This window comes from Etheostoma spectabile, unplaced genomic scaffold (assembly GCF_008692095.1).
Source record: "Etheostoma spectabile isolate EspeVRDwgs_2016 unplaced genomic scaffold, UIUC_Espe_1.0 scaffold00008461, whole genome shotgun sequence".
Taxonomy (NCBI): Eukaryota; Metazoa; Chordata; class Actinopteri; order Perciformes; family Percidae; genus Etheostoma; species Etheostoma spectabile.
In genome coordinates, this window is record NW_022603591.1 from 8,216 (window position 1) to 24,355 (window position 16,140).

Consider the following 16,140-nt stretch of genomic DNA (forward strand, 5'->3'; position numbering starts at 1 on the left):
CTACCAACAGTCACCTGAACGCACCATCAACTCTAACTACAGTCTGACTACCACAGTCACCTGAACGCACCATCAACTCTAACTACAGTCTGACTACCAACAGTCACCTGAACGCACCATCACTCTAACTACAGTCTGACTACCAACAGTCACCTGAAATACACAGTTCACATCTCCTGCAAAACTCGTTCAAATCAACACAGCTCTTAACACACGTCTCCAAACCGTCTCACTGCAGCAACACTCTGAACAAGGTCGTCAGAAATGGGTTTCTCTCTGCATTTCATCACGTGTGTTAATAGGCCTATTTCAGATTGGGTTTAAATCTCTATTACTACTACTACTATAAGGCTTTCATCTTTGAGCCCCTGCCCCCCAAAATGTCTGCACGTCCCTGCTGGAGCCCTAGAAACCACCTTCCCCCCCCCCCCCCCATCATATCTAAATATGAGGAAACAAAAGCACACAGCTGCAGTAAGAGGCGAGCCAACGCTGACGGACAACATTCCTGCTCCAGTTTCCTCGAATCAAACTCGAGGTGTGTACATGTTGTTATCAGTTCAGACCCTCAGTACATAATTAACCTGAAAACTGTCCAATCAGAGCGCTGACTGGCAGCCCTACAGGTCCGACCGGGTCCTGTTCTCAGGTCACATGACCTTTCTGGATAAAGGTGTGGTGATGTGACGGATGTCAGTCAGATGAAGACAGACAGCAGCAGCATCTGTCAGTGTCTGCTGATGAAGGGACGACGTCTATTTGACCTCATCTGAACGGGACTTTAACAGGTAACATCACACACCTTTGATGGAGAAACTCGCCTATCATTTGGGAGATTTTGGGGCTACATGATCTACTTTAAGATGAGAGCAGGGTTCATTCTTTCAGCACTATTGTAAGATCTGAAGTAACTCAGTAATTATTCTAAGATGTGGGACGTTTTGGCCAAAATGAGCCTTTTATGTTCAGTTGAGTCCGATTTAATCAGCACCAGGAAACAAGTTAGATTTAATCTCCGCTGACTTCACTGCTGAGATATGAGGGAGTGTCCCAACGAGAGCTGCTTTGATTGACAGGTGTGTGTCACAACCTTCATCCCATCAAAAGTGTAAATCTGTCTTGGTTTTGATTTGTGGACACACAAACAAGACAAAAATACTTATTAACTTAGGGTTATTTATCCTGAACTATAGACTGAGTAAAACCACATCCAAGGTTTCTGAAGGGACAAGTTGAAACCTGCAGTTTGTCTCCGTCAGTTACTGGAGCGGGTAATCCTAATATGGGCAAAAGGGCGGGGCTTGGTGGAGCTGAGGTGTGATAGGCTGGACAGTTTAAGGTGTTTTGGTTGGGCGGGACTGCCTCATAAATAACTTCAGTCAAGAATCTGGCAAAATGCCAGCTGGCAAACGGAGGGTTGTCCCAGTCCAGACCAGATGCTCCTGCCATTGAGCCCTCAGGCCTCTCAGATCAGGACTCGGTCTTTTCAGTAGACGAGCTTATGGCGGTTTCCACTGCGTGGTATCTACTCGACTGACTCTACTCTACTCGCCTTTTTGGTTTTCCATTACAAAAAAAGTCCCTGGGACCTGCTACCAGGTACTTTTTTACCAGGTACCTCAGTGAGCTGAGGCGATACCAAAAGGTGACGTGGAAACCTGCAGACCGCTGATTGGTCGATCACTGCATTGTTAGCAGACAAGAGTGCGGAGTGTGTTTCCAGAACAAACGGGACATTAAAAAATAATCTAGCCAGACTCTCTGCACTATTCTCACTTTTCAACTGTTCAATATAAGGGCTATTAGGGCTGTTATAATTAAATTTTTAATTTGTTTATTAATCCCCATGGGAAATTACAATTTACACTCTGTGTCCACACTTGTTAGTAGTCACACACAGTCCTGAACTACACACACACACGCTCAGGATCTGTACATGCACTAATGGAGAGATGTCAGAGTGGGGGGCTGCCGGCCGAACCAGCGCTCTGAGCGGGTGGGGGGTACGGTGCCTTGCTCAACAGCACCTGGCAGTGCCCAGGAGGTGAAGTGGCATCTCTCCAGCCACCAATCCACCTCCCTTCTTTTTGGTCTATACGGGGACTTGAACCAGTGACCCTCCGGGGCTATTAGGGGCTATTAGGGGCTTTATGTCGTTTCCAATATTGCACACTGTTACTTTAAAAAACAAGACAAGTTATCAAAGAAGTTTTTATTTAGCTTTTCAAGTAGAGCATCAAACCCTCCCGTACATCCCGGTCTTCTTCCTCCTTTCCTTGCACCCTGTGACAGTGCCCCCCCCCCCCCCCCCCCCCCCCCCCCCCCGCTATGCTGTCCCAGATGCATCCCGGTCATTGTCACAAGCCTCTCCGTGACTCTCATAAAGATTATAAGAACCCAGCAGGTCACAACCAGAGATCTCACCAGTAGGCCTACCCCAGGGCCCTGCGGCACGAAAGTGGAATAAAGATATCCAGGATGAGGAAAAAGCGCAGCTTGACTGACCAGGATGAACAGGTGGAGCTAAGTCCAGCCAGGTGGAGATAACCAGGATGAACAGGTGGAGCTAAGTCCAGCCAGGTGGAGATAACCAGGATGAACAGGTGGAGCTAAGTCCAGCCAGGTGGAGATAACCAGATGAACAGGTGGAGCTATGTCCCAGCCAGGTGGAGATACCAGGATGAACAGGTGGAGCTATGTCCAGCCAGGTGGAGATAACCAGGATGAACAGGTGGAGCTATGTCCAGCCAGTGGAGATAACCAGGATGAACAGGTGGAGCTATGTCCAGCCAGGTGTAGACAACTAGGATGAACAGGTGGAGCTATGTCCAGCCAGGTGGAGCTATGTCCAGCCAGGTGGAGATAGCCAGGATGAACAGGTGGAGCTATGTCCAGCCAGGTGTAGACAACTAGGATGAACAGGTGGAGCTATGTCCAGCCAGGTGGAGATAGCCAGGATGAACAGGTGGAGCTATGTCCAGCCATGTGGAGATAACCAGGAGGAACAGGTGGAGCTATGTCCAGCGAGGTGGAGATAACCAGATGAACAGGTGGAGCTATGTCCAGCCAGGTGGAGATAACCAGGATGAATAGGTGGAGCTATGTCCAGCCAGGTGGAGATAACCAGGATGAACAGGTGGAGCTATGTCCAGCCAGGTGGAGATAACCAGGATGAACAGGTGGAGCTATGTCCAGCCAGGGGATAACCAGGATGAACAGGTGGAGCTATGTCCAGCCAGGTGGAGATAACCAGGATGAACAGTGGAGCTATGTCCAGCCAAGGGAGATAGCTGGGATGAATAATCCCATCCAGAAGCAGTGAAGCTGCAGCAGATCCTGGTTCCTGCTTCCTTCTCTGATGTTTTATTATAACACCTGAAAATCATGGAACCATAACACATGTTCCCTTTGAGCTGCAGTAAATCAGTGGCTCGCTGGGATCAACAGAGTTAACTCTTTCTCACTTTCCTCTTCCAATAAATGTCAGTCAAGTCCATCAAATCATTTATTACTCTAGTTTTTAATTCATATGCATTTCCATTATTCCATTTTCATCAGTTTCATTTTTGTCACTTTCACCCTCACAGATCTGGAAATGTGTCAAAAAGTCCCAGAAGTATACATTTCAATTCATCAGTAACTGTTAACGTCTGAATATGAACCAAACCTCCCCCCCCCCCCCCCCCCCAGTCCTGCAGGGCTGCCCAGGAGGCTGCTGATCCAGTAAACCAGGTTCACAGATCAGCTGGGACTTCAGAGAGAGATTACAGAGCTTCATATAACTGCATATTTATAGCATCTAATGTTATGAATATTATAACATATTCTTCTTCATGTTGCCTAAAAACTATTATTTTTATATTTGCCAAACAGATAGATGTTGATGCTTTGGCCACATTGTCATCAAAAGTTAATACTAATAAAGCCCCTTTGAATTGGAGAGACAGAGTGTTGATAGGATGGGGACGTTGGACATGGGTCTGAGATTGGACATGGTGTCTGGGTTTGGACCAGGTTTCTTGATTGTAGTCATGAGCAGGGCGATGGATGGTAGACAGGTCCCAATGAAAGCTGATGGGAGGGGGAGGAGGCTCAGAGAGAAGGGAGAGTGACGGGGGGGGTTAAGGAGCAAGGGAGGGGGTCAAGTTGTTGTAGATGGAGTTGATTTTTGGATCAAGCATTGAATTTGTTGACTGTGAAGTTGGAGAAATGTTTTCAGGGGGGTTAAGAAGTCTGTTTATCGTAGAGAGTAGAGTCTCGGCGGGGGGGTTGGAGCTGGTAGTGAAGTAGGACTGGGCCATGTTTAGGGGGTTGTGTGTTGTTGAAGGTGGTCTGATAAGACTGGAGTGATCTGCCTGTCTGTTCTCCTGTTCTAGTCAGTCTGCCCCCCCCCCCCCCCCCCCCCCCCCGTGGAGGTGGTGTAGGTGAAGGGCTCCATCTGGTGGACTGATAACACAACTACATCTCATCTCTGCTTTCTCTGCCTCATCATGTTACCATGGTTACAGCTGCTCAACATCTCTGTGTGTGTGTGTGTGTGTGTCTGTGTGTGTGTGTGTGAGTGCAGCAGAGACCAGACTCTCCTGAACCTGAACCCAGCTGTGTGTCCATGGTTCCACCTTTAGTGTTTAGAGGACAGCGTCCTGCAGAGACTCAGTAAGTCCCCCAGTCCCAGCTGTCCCGTTGCATCATGTTGTGTCCACGTTCTAACAATCTTCTTGTTGTTGCTTTTCATACGTACCCTCCAGAGACCCTGCTGGGTCCAGACTAGTTGTTGTGGTTTTCTCAAACTGTCAGGTTCAGGACACTTAAACTTACTAAATTATTGACGGTCAAAGCAACAAAATGAGACTCAGACGGTAGTGAGCAGTTTATAGACTTTTGCTACAAAAGAGAAGAGCAGATGGGAGCAGCCTTTCACCAGCATTGCCCTGACCATCTTCAACATACCCTCTGTAGCTCAGTCCTTTTATTCCCACACACACACAAGGGTGATCATGCTACAGAGTATTAGTTATCTTTATTATGCTACAGAGTGTCAGTTTCAAGATGCAGACAGTTTGCATGCCTGGAACAACATGTTCTTTGGGTGCGACTTGAAACTGACACTCCACCACTTCTGTGTTAACTAGCACTAACTGGACAAAACAGTTGTTAAGTGTACACATAATAAGCATGAAAGTTACACTACTCTAAGATATAAAAGACTTTATCAAAATGAATTCTCTATCACAAACCTGCTGTGGATTTTAAATATGAAATTCATTTTGCAGTATATTTCCTCATCTGTAATCCTGTCTTCTGCCATTTAGTGGCTCTTATTTTGACATTCTGTCCCTAAGAGAAGTTGAAATCGAGACCCATGTTGGCTTCCTGATCGGGTCTTAGGTTTGACAGAAGTGTCTGATTTTAGCAGGAAACCACGATGACGGCAGAGGATCTGTTAAACACTCTGGATGATCTAAAAGAAGATGAATTTAAGAAATTCAAATGGTATCTGCAGCAGCCAGAGCTCCTGGAAGGCTACCCGAGCATCAAAGTGTCCAAGCTGGAGACGGCAGACAGGCAGGACACGGTGGACGTGATGGTGAAGACCTTTCATCTCCATGGAGCTCTGAAGGTGACCAAGAAGGTTTTAGAGAAGATCAACAGGAGGGATCTGGTCCAGAATCTGCCAGACCCCGGCTCAGGACCACGAGGTCAGTCAGTCGTTGTAACATGTGTTTTTAGTCAGAAAGACATCACAGCACATAGGGGACGGAAGGGGTGGACTGACTGTCCTTTCATTTAGTTTAACTGTTTCAGTACATCCTTTTTGGGGGGGGCTGTTTCTGACAGTAATTGTTCAATAATAAATCAAATGTTACTACGTATTTCCACACAGAGTCAGTGGATGTCAGTGATGCTGGAGAGACTTCAGAGAACAGAGGAACCCCCTCCTCTCAGAGCAAAGGTACGCTGCTGCTGGATTCTCTGGTATGTACGGGAGCCCTGAGGGACACCGTCTACTTTTAAAGTTTGAAAACATATAGTCCAGGTAAGTTAGTGACTCCCTTCTCCAACAAGTTAAACACGGTGCACTAGAACTTCAGCTGTCCGAGCTACTGTGAGCGTGTTGACGTATGAAAGCATCAAACCTGCGTTTTACCTGAAGGAGAAGAGCCGGTATCAGTAGTTCCTCGTCCCCCGTTGGCTCAGCCCTGTTACTGGGGATGTACGGGACGCAGGACGTTTCTACCCAGAAGGTATTGGAACAAACACTGATTGGGTCCATAGTGGAAATAAAGGATCTGCCCTTTAGCTAGTGCCCCCCTGGAACCCCCCACTATGGGAACCACTGTCTTAAGATCCTAAAACCAGCTCTAAACAAGAGTTCAACTATAGAGTCCATTATGATACCACCAATCATAAACCACAGTGTGAGTCAGACGTTCCTGGTAGTTGTAGTAATTATAGATCTGATACCAAAGCATTAATGGCTGGACCCAAACCCACGGCCCTGTTTCAGATGCTTTCCCTTTTTCTCTTCAAGTAGGACAAAATCCCCCAAAGTCCTAGAATCAGATGTAAAAAGAGAGTTGTCCTGTGCTCGTAAAGAGTTAAACACCAAATCCAGGTAAGTTCGGGATAGCTTACTGAAGGTTTCTTTGTCTAGTGGTGCCTCATATCTGCCAAAAGAGACTTCAGAACATGCTTTTTAAAATCTAATTGGCTACTTTGAGTCCTTGTTAGGGAAGTCCCTGGTTGATGTCATATTGCTGACTCGGCTCTCTTGTAGCGGACTCTGTCAGGCCTGGTCCTGGAGCCGGTCTCGGACTCTGCAGGTTGCAGCTGCATGTGCAGTGATGTGAACCTGGGACTTCTCTTTGGGAGACACGAGATGTCCCAATCATTCACGCTCGTCACATGTTGGAGCTGGAGGATGAGAAACTATTTAGATTTACCAGAGTGAGTCTGAGAGAGAGGAGTGGGACTTGGAACGCTCATTGGATCAGTCGAGTAAAAACAGTAATAATCACATTATTTCTCTCTGTTTCCATGGATACCAGTGGTCATGAAGAAACAAAAGGTACATTAGCAAAGATTATAACAGTGTTTGCTTTGTCAAGTGTGTGTACAAATATTAAAATAGTTGATTATTCTCTAAAGCTACTGTATGCCAGATGTTCTGTGCAAAGCATCTGAACGCTCTATTAGATATTAAATTGGGAACAATAAGCCACGTGGAGTAGGTGGCTGAGTGTGGAGCTAACTGAAGATCAGCCATAAGCTGTGTTGGACAGCTTCCTCACCTTTAACCCAACTTAAGGTCCACATGTGTTGGGGACCAGCATTTGAGGGGGATCAGAAGAGGCTTTCTCCAACATATACAACTAATCTGCTGTATATGTGCAGATCATTATTACTCCGTGTCGCTTTTAGTCAATTTCAATACATTTATTTACTATGTGAGTACTTTTGTGCCTCTGTATTTCGTTGTACTTTTATGTCGTGATATAGGTCTTATATAGTTTTGATAAAGTCTTTAAATGTCTTAAATGGGACTGGGTCTAACTGCAGAACCCTGGACCAAGCTTTATTAGTTGGAGATCCTTCAGCTCTTTGCTAAATCAGCTCTACCACCAAAGCGGATCTGAACCCTTCTAGCAGGTCAGGAGTTCTGCTTCCTGATGGTTTTGTCTCTTGTCAACCAGCTGAAACTCGGAGGGGGGCAGGAAGCCCAGCAGTCAGCGCCCAGGATGGAGGGGTCGTCTGCTCACCTCACCTTACAGATGTTCAAGTGGAGGGGAATGTAACGATTACTGTCAGCAACACGTACCGTAAGTTCTCCTCTGAAGTCCTAATGTAATAAAGCCTTATTAATGTTGAACTATGTTCATGTTCAACTGGATTTAACCAAATGCTTCAATCATTTAGCATTTCTCAAGAGCTGTTACATGTTTGTGTTCCAGTCTCGTCTCCTGACAGGACGGATGGCACCAAAGAAACAGAAGGTGTGTGTGTGTGTGTGTGTGTGTGTGTGTGTGTGTGTTGTGTTGTGTGGTGTGTGTGTGTGTGTGTGTGTGTGTGTGTGTGGTGGTGTGTGTGTGTGTGTGTGAGAGAGAATCTTGTCAAAAAGTCCGTCTTAATTATGAATATTTTCTGAAGCCACATCAGATGTGCTGTGAGCATTTCCAATGACACCAAACCACCAGGTTTTATTCTGGAAGTAAAGTGGTTTTCTAGAAATACAAACTGGGACCAATGAAGCCATTTGGAGCAGGTTGCTGTCAGCACACCAGCATGGCATTCTGGGTAAAGCTAACAGAGGATCAGCCATAGACTGAGTGTTGGGTAGAGACCAGCATCTTAACAGCTTCCTCAAGTTCCTCTGGGCATCATGGGCTCCACCTCTCTCTCGGCACCGCTCCACCTGCTGGGTGGAGTTGCCTCTTTTCATCTTGGGAGACTCCTTGCTGCATTCCTCCCAAGATACTAGAGTTTCTAAGAGAACTACCAAAGCTTTGAGGCTTTGGAGAGCAGCGCCATGTCTTGCCTCGAGGTGTGACAGCAACATGGAAAATGGAGTTGGTTCCCCAGGTCAGCGTTCAGTTCCCAGTCCTGCTAGTCCTTTGTCCTACTAAGACCGGCCTTTCCATGTGTCTCTGTGTCCACCAGTGAGCTGTGTGTCCACTGAGCCTCTGCTGCCTTCCACTGTTGACCTGTTCTCACCTGGATGTCGGCCTGGGAGATTTTACGGTTGCTTGACTCCCGGTATTGCAGGACCTCCCTTGTACGAGTCCCCCTAAACTTTTCATTTAGGCTAATAAGAGAGCTTCAGGATGTTATTTTCATACAGGGCTTTGAGAAAGACCCAACAACCTTCTAGGGAACCTCCTCACTCTTCTCTGGAAGCCCTCAGGCGCCCACTCTACTGGGTGAGCTAGAGATCGCCCCATGCTTCCAGCTCTTGATTGGTCGCTTGCTCAGAGAGAATCACTGAAATGGTACATCCAGTGATCATCTCCTTATCGAGCCTCATCCACTCTGATGTTGTTCTGGAGGAGACCCTCAAACTAAAGCTGTTGTAGTAGTCCAGTATTAGGTCTCAGGACTTTGCCGTGGTGCCAGTTAAGGGAACCTCAACAAGCTTGTTGGTTATCTAGCTGTAGTCATATTTGAGGTCCAACCACAGCAACACCAGGTCCCCCTTGTTCTGTCTGGCTCCCTGTATCAGCTGCGTGACCACACCTGTGTGCTCCAGACATCCCGGTACCTTTGGGATCTAACCTTTCTGCACCGAGGTGTTGATGTACCCAATCCCTAGGAGGAAACCTATCAGGAGCCTTGACACCCTGCTGAAGAATAGCTCTCCTACAACACTGAGCAGTTAAATGGTTCTGAAGTTGTTGAAGTTCTCTGAATTCTCCTCCTTCAGAATCCACACACTGTCAGCACACCCCCACTAATGAGCAACCTTGGCCCTCCTCCAGATGACCTTTAGGATCATCCAGAGCCTGTGGAGTAGCCCTGGGCAGGGTTGGTTGTAGGGGGGGCGTTTCTTGTAGACTCCCTAGGGTAACCTATTCGGTGCTGGGCCTACTCTTGAATCTGCTTCAAGATGGGCTGCTTTGCCCACGGTTGGTGAAGGTGGATTAATCAAAGACTGGAATTGGCCAAGATCTTTCTCCCTCTTTGCTCCACTAAAGGTGTCTCTGAGGTAGCTGTTGGTCTCAGATCTGGAAGTGGTGAGCTGTCCACTGAGTTATCCGCTGCAAACTGCAATCTGCGTAATGGTCCTCTCCTTCCTCTCCCTGCGATACCACTCAGCTCTTGTCAAGGTAGCAAATATTTTGACTTAATTGTTAGTTGGCTAACGTTAGCTTGTTAACTCCACCTTACCCCCCCCCCCCCCCCCCCCACATTGATCACAGAAAACACGCCAAATGAAGCTGTCACTCATGTGGCGATAGCAGTGTGCTTCGTGTTGATGAAGCATTACGTTTATTTGACTAATTTATCAGCTGGCTCTCTGTCTCGTAACGTTACTCATCCACTGCTCGTTTAACTGTTACCAGGGCTGTAGTACTCGAGTCCGGTCTTGGACTCGAGACCAATTTTCTATGGACTTGTCTCTGACTCGGCAGTTGGTCTTGCCAAATATGGCTTTTGGTCTGGACCGAGTCCAGGTGTCTTTACTATGTTGATGATAATGTTGGAGGGAAAGTAAAACCCATTTCAGGTGGGGATATTGTTGAAATGAAATGCGCCTGTCCTGTAAAGTGGACCAGAGCAGGCCTTTTTACAAGTTTCTACGCAACGCCAATGTTTGCTAACGTTAGCGCACCAGCATTAGCCTAGCTTACTAGGTAAATATTACGGCTGCCTTTGGCGTCCATGTTGTCAACATGAGACCTGTGGCGTTAGTGCTCCTTTTGTTTTATTACATGAAATAAACTTTGCTCTTACGACATGGGTGGGTTTTTGTTACGTTATAAAAAAGCCCACTGGCTATAGTTAGCCCGTTAGCCCGTTTTTATGCTAGCGGATATTGCCTAACGTTGCAGAGCAAGCTCCAAGACATATGAGAAGTGTTTTAGAGGTTTTACTGCTCTGTCTGTGATATCAATACATATCTGGAAGATTCATTTTCCGTTTTATTTGTTTGCCTTTAAGGCCCTACAACCATTTTTATCCTTCATTTAAGTGACCTCACTGCAACCCAAATATTCTAATAACCTAGTTTTTCCTGAAAAAAATTATGTTCATATCTTGACTCTAGACAACAGGGTTGATGTTTTACAAGTTATTATAAAATTAATCCAGACGGACAATGAATTGTAAATATGGCCTCAGGGCCCAGAGGGTTAAAAAGGAAAGATCTTTGAGTTGTTGGTTATTCTCAGGAAGCCAATTCTTTAGTAAAAGAGTATTTGTGTACTGAGACTGCATCTGGAGACAAACATCATCATACTTCATATTTGTTATTTTTGTTTCCAATGCAGACGGGATTGTTCCAGTACCAAAGCCACCACGACACATCTCATATTACCAACAACAGCTTCAGCCAAACCTCCAGGATGAGTTTGGGTGTGCTCAGGAGGGGTGGACCCAGAACAAAGATGGCCGACCTCTGGATGACATCTACACACATCTGTACATCAGAGCTACTGGTGACGTCCACATCAACACACAGCATGAGGTCATGCAGCTTGAAGCGGTGAAGCCAGCTGATACAGAGACAACCATTACACCTTGTGACATGTTCAAACACCCCTCTATAGAAGACAAAGCCATAAGGACAGTCCTGACCAATGGAATCGCAGGAATTGGAAAAACCTTTCTAGTGAACAAGTTTGTGTTGGACTGGTGTAAAGGAGAAACCAATCAAGATGTGCATCTCATTTTCCCCTTCACCTTCCGCCAGCTGAATTTAAAGAAGGAGGACAAGTGGTGTTTGGCAGAGCTCATTCATGAATGTATCTGGGGGACCAGAGACATCAAAGAAGAAGCTCTCAATGACATCTTTACAGCTCTGCAGTCATCAGGAAACACCAACTTTGACAGGAGTGAATTCAAACTTCTGTTTGTTCTGGACGGACTGGATGAGAGCCGCCTTGATCTGGACTGCTCCACCAATAAAAACAGGGCAGTTAAAATTGATGTGACAGCGCCGACCTCAGTGGACGAGCTGCTGACGAACCTCATCACCAAGAAACTGCTTCCCTCTGCTCGCATCTGGATAACCACACGACCTGCAGCAGCCAATCAGATCCATTCTGATTTTGTAGACATGGTGACAGAGGTCAGAGGGTTCACTGACCCACAGAAGGAGGAGTACTTTAGAAAGAGATTCACAGATCAGGAGCGGGCCGACAGAATCATCTCCCACATCAAGACATCACGGAGCCTCCACATCATGTGCCACATCCCAGTCTTCTGCTGGATCACTGCTACAGTTCTGGAGGAGGTGATGAAGACCAGAGAGGGAGGAGAGCTGCCCAAGACCCTGACTGAGATGTACGCAGAATTCCTGGTGTATCAGATTCATCAGACAAAAGAGAAGTATGACCCAGAAGAGTGCATTCAGTACATTGAGTCGTTAGCAAAACTGGCTTACCATCAGTTGGAAAAGGGCAACCTGATCTTCTACGAGAAAGATCTCAAAGAGAGTGGCATTGACGTCAGTGGAGCCTCGGTGTGTTCAGGAGTGTTCACAGAGATCTTCAAAGAGCAACGTGGGAAGAAGAATGAGGAAGACCAGATGTTCAGCTTCATCCATCTGAGTGTTCAGGAGTTTCTGGCTGCTCTCCATGTAGAGAGCGCAGTCATAAACAGAAACGAGAACGTGATGTTTGGGCAATGGATCTTCAAAAAAGTCTGGGGATTTTTTGGCAGCACATCAATGACTAAGGTCCACAGGTTTGCTATTGACAAGGCCTTACAGAGTCCAACTGGACACCTGGACCTGTTCCTCCGATTCCTCCTGGGTCTTTCCCTGGAGACCAATCACAAACACCTACAAGGTCTGATAATACACAGAAGCCCAGAGACCAATCAGGATACAGTGGAGTACATCAAGAAGAAGATCAGTGAGAATCTGTCTGCTGAGAGAAGCATCAATCTGTTCCACTGTCTGAATGAACTGAATGATGGTTCTCTAGTGGAGGAGATCCAACAGGCCCTGAGTTCAGGACGTCTCTCCACAGATGAACTGTCTCCTGCTCAGTGGTCAGCTCTGGTCTTCATCTTACTGTCATCAGGAAACGATCTGGACGTGTTTGACCTGATGAAATACTCTGCTTCAGAGGATGTTCTTCTGAGGCTGCTGCCAGTGGTCAAAGCCTCCAACAAAGCTCTGTAAGTATCAGATAACTGCAGATACTAACTGGATGGGATGTGTAGGGTTGTTCCCAACTAATGAATGTGTAACCCTTGTGTTGTCCTCCCGCGTCAAAACCTGACAAAGATTTTACATTTTTGTCCCTTTTTAAGTTTTCACTAACACTACCTTACTAGTTTTACTACTTTTTGGAATTCATGCTAAATAACCCTCCTTTAAATAGAATGATACCTAATATCTGAGTTAAAAAATCTGAAATTATGAATTATTTTTACTAAAAGTTAAGATCAGAGGAATGAAAGTGATCAATTGTATTTGTAAAGAGCGTTGTAAGGAATCCAATTAATTTTTTTGGGTAATTTGGTTAAAAAGAAACTCATATTTCAGATATAGAGATTTTTAAAGGGAGACAACAGGAGGGTTAAGTCAACTGATAATCTTTAGAGTCAGTCAACACATTGATTAATTGATTAATTAAAAAATCTGCAAATAGTTTTTTCAGTTTCATTGTATCTCCACTGATTACTGCAGCCAAATTAATAAAATACAGTGGTGTGAAAAAGTGTTTGCCCCCTTCCTCATTTCCTGTTCCTTTGCATGTTTGTCACACTTAAGTGTTTCGGAACATCAAACCAATTTAAACAATAGTCAAGGACAACACAAGTAAACACAAAATGCAATTTGTAAATGAAGGTGTTTATTATTAAAGGTGAAAAAAAATCCAAACCATCATGGCCCTGTGTGCACGTTGGACCTTCCCTCCGCACCTGGCACCAGGGTGCTCTCCCCCTAGTCGTGCCCACGGGTTGCTTGCATGCTTAGGCAGGCGGGGGTTCGGCGCGGGTTAGTGGGTATCTCGTTTCCATAGTGTCGTTACCGACGCAGTTTGAGTTCCCCTCAAAGGGGAACATCTCGGGTTACGTATGTAACCCTTGTTCCCCGAGATAGGGGAACGAGACACTGCGTCGGTTCACCGCACCTCGCCCCGCCTGGAGTGCCATGCTTCATAAAAAGAGCTAATGAGCTATGTGCCGGCGTGCTTATATGCCCCTACGGTTATGCCGTCACATGCTACCGTTCTCACTAGGACCAATAGGATTGGAGTAGTTTTCATTCACATTCAGCCCTGTCATGCCTAAAGGCGTTCCCATAGTGTCGTTACCGACGCAGTTCAAGTTCCCCTATCTCGGGGAACAAGGGTTACATACGTAACCCGAGACGTTCTTTAGCTGTGAAAGGGGGTGTGGCTAAAGCATCGATGTCCTCAGGTCTGGACTCTTGTTGATTGTAGGACATTTCAAGCAGAATGGACGTTACAACTTCTTTGTTCATTGATAAATGCTCAAAATTGCCGCCACACCAAACCACTTTGATGTGTTTTTATGTCTTTCCATCGTTGAGGTCTTTAGATGACACAGACCAAATTCAAATTTGATTGGATGAAATCTGAGTAGTTCGTTAAAGTATAGCACTCATGGTATTAGGCCTACTTACGGAGGGGGCTCTAGCGAGCCACTTTTGTGCGCCTATTATTCCCTTAAAATACTTAAATTTTGACCAGGCTCAGTCAATAGGGCTTTTGCCGCTGTCGGCACTTGGGCCCTAAAGGCCGTTTTACAGTTGCTGGAGCCGAGCTTGCGAGAGTATTAAAAGTTACAGCGCTCCCATGACGTCAGACTGGCGCTCATCAGGTCGGATGAGGCTCGGATACTGCACGTTTAGTAATTCCTTCAGTTTTAATAAGGCCTTCAACGCTGTTGGCACTCAGGCCCTAATAAGATAAAACATGTTTGAATCATTACCCCAGTATGGACAACCATAGAAATATGATGGTTTGCATTATCTGTGAAAGAAACAATATAAGTGTTTGTCTTTATCACAACCTCTTCTTCAGGTTTAGTGGCTGTAACCTGTCAAAGAGAAGTTGTGAAGATCTGTCCTCAGTTCTCAGCTCAGAGTCCTCTAGTCTGAGAGAGCTGGACCTGAGTAACAACAACCTGCAGGATTCGGGAGTGAAGCTGGTCTCTGCTGGACTGAAGAGTCCACACTGTAAACTGGAGACACTCAAGTAAGGAATAATAAATCTGTTAAAGATTAGTCATATTTGTCAGCTATCAGTTTTCTTGTGTCAGTTACACATTTCTCTTTCAGTAAAGTAGTGCATACCTAAATATAACGGTAAGTTACTAAATATACATAGAAATGTTTTCACATATGTTCTGCACATATTTTTAGGCTGAGTGGCTGTAACTTGTCAGAGAGAAGTTGTGAAGGTCTGTCCTCAGTTCTCAGGTCTAAGTCCTCTAGTCTGAGAGAGCTGGACCTGAGTAACAACAACCTGCAGGATTCAGGAGTGAAGCTGCTCTCTGCTGGACTGGAGAGTCCACACTGTAAACTGGAGACACTCAAGTAAGGAATAATAAATCTGTTAAAGATTAGTCATACAATATCTGTCACATATCACATATCTTCAGTAAGTTAAACAATTATCTTTAATTAAAGTAGTGCATACCTAGATATAACGGTAAGCTATATTAAATATACTTATAAATGTTTTCACATACGTTCTGCACGTTTTTAGGCTCCGTGACTATAATCTTACAGAGAGAAGCTGTGAAGCTCTGTCCTCAGTTCTCAGCTCAGAGTCCTCTAGTCTGAGAGAGCTGGACCTGAGTAACAACAACCTGCAGGATTCGGGGGCAAAGCTGCTCTCTGTTGGACTGAAGAGTCCACACTGTAAACTGGAGACTCTCAGGTCAGGAATAATAAACCTGTAAAAGAATCAGATCTGTCACATGTCAGTTGTCTTCAGTCTTAAACGTTTCTCTTTTATTAAAGTAGTGCATACCTAAATGTAAGGTTAGATATATTTATTATACATAGAAATGTTTAACATGTTTCTGCATGTTTTTTAGGCGAGTGGCGGTAACCTGTCAGAGAGATTGTGAAGATCTGTCCTCAGTTCTCAGCTCAGAGTCCTCTAGTCTGAGAGCTGGACCTGAGTAACACCAAATGCAGATTCAGGAGTGGAGCTGGTCTCTGTTGGACTGGAGAGTCCACACTGTAAACTGGAGACTCTCAGGTCGGATTCAGCATTTGTTAAACAAGAAACATTTAAATGTTGCTTAATTGGGGGGTCGCCTTCTCCAACCCTTGATTACATTAATGATTTTAAGGCCACAATTTTATTCTAAATTTTTTAAATCACAAGTTGCTAAGCAATTTTTAGACTACACTTATTATGCAATATGTCTTACCTTTGATCGCAATGTACCATTACATTTTCCATTTAATACATTTATTAACAACATAATGTA

The 16,140-nt window shown here is 45.4% G+C and overlaps 1 protein-coding gene across 3 annotated transcripts; it reads left to right on the forward strand.

Annotated features, from left to right (window-relative positions):
• The first annotated feature begins 5,413 nt into the window (after positions 1 to 5,413).
• LOC116678850 (NACHT, LRR and PYD domains-containing protein 12) lies at positions 5,414 to 15,245 on the forward strand. Of its 3 annotated transcripts, XM_032508582.1 has the most exons (7): positions 5,414 to 5,699; positions 5,885 to 5,953; positions 7,695 to 7,820; positions 7,953 to 7,994; positions 10,986 to 12,840; positions 14,718 to 14,891; positions 15,059 to 15,245. In XM_032508582.1, exons 1-7 carry the CDS (start codon positions 5,426 to 5,428, stop codon positions 15,234 to 15,236), a joined length of 2,718 nt encoding a protein of 905 aa, XP_032364473.1. In that variant the 5' UTR covers positions 5,414 to 5,425; the 3' UTR covers positions 15,237 to 15,245. The 3 variants fall into 3 exon arrangements, with proteins under 3 accessions (XP_032364473.1, XP_032364474.1, XP_032364475.1); XM_032508583.1 differs by lacking the exons at positions 7,695 to 7,820; positions 7,953 to 7,994; XM_032508584.1 differs by lacking the exons at positions 14,718 to 14,891; positions 15,059 to 15,245 and having other exon boundaries at positions 10,986 to 12,880.
• Positions 15,246 to 16,140: the final 895 nt, after the last annotated feature.

Bases quoted from the DNA above. Each gene is read 5' to 3' on its own strand.
- LOC116678850 (XM_032508582.1), top strand. From the start codon at position 5,426: ATGACGGCAGAGGATCTGTTAAACACTCTGGATGATCTAAAAGAAGAT. The intron at 7,821-7,952 runs GTAAGTTCTCCT...TTTGTGTTCCAG, and splicing joins TACTGTCAGCAACACGTACC to TCTCGTCTCCTGACAGGACG. The intron at 7,995-10,985 runs GTGTGTGTGTGT...TTTCCAATGCAG, and splicing joins TGGCACCAAAGAAACAGAAG to ACGGGATTGTTCCAGTACCA.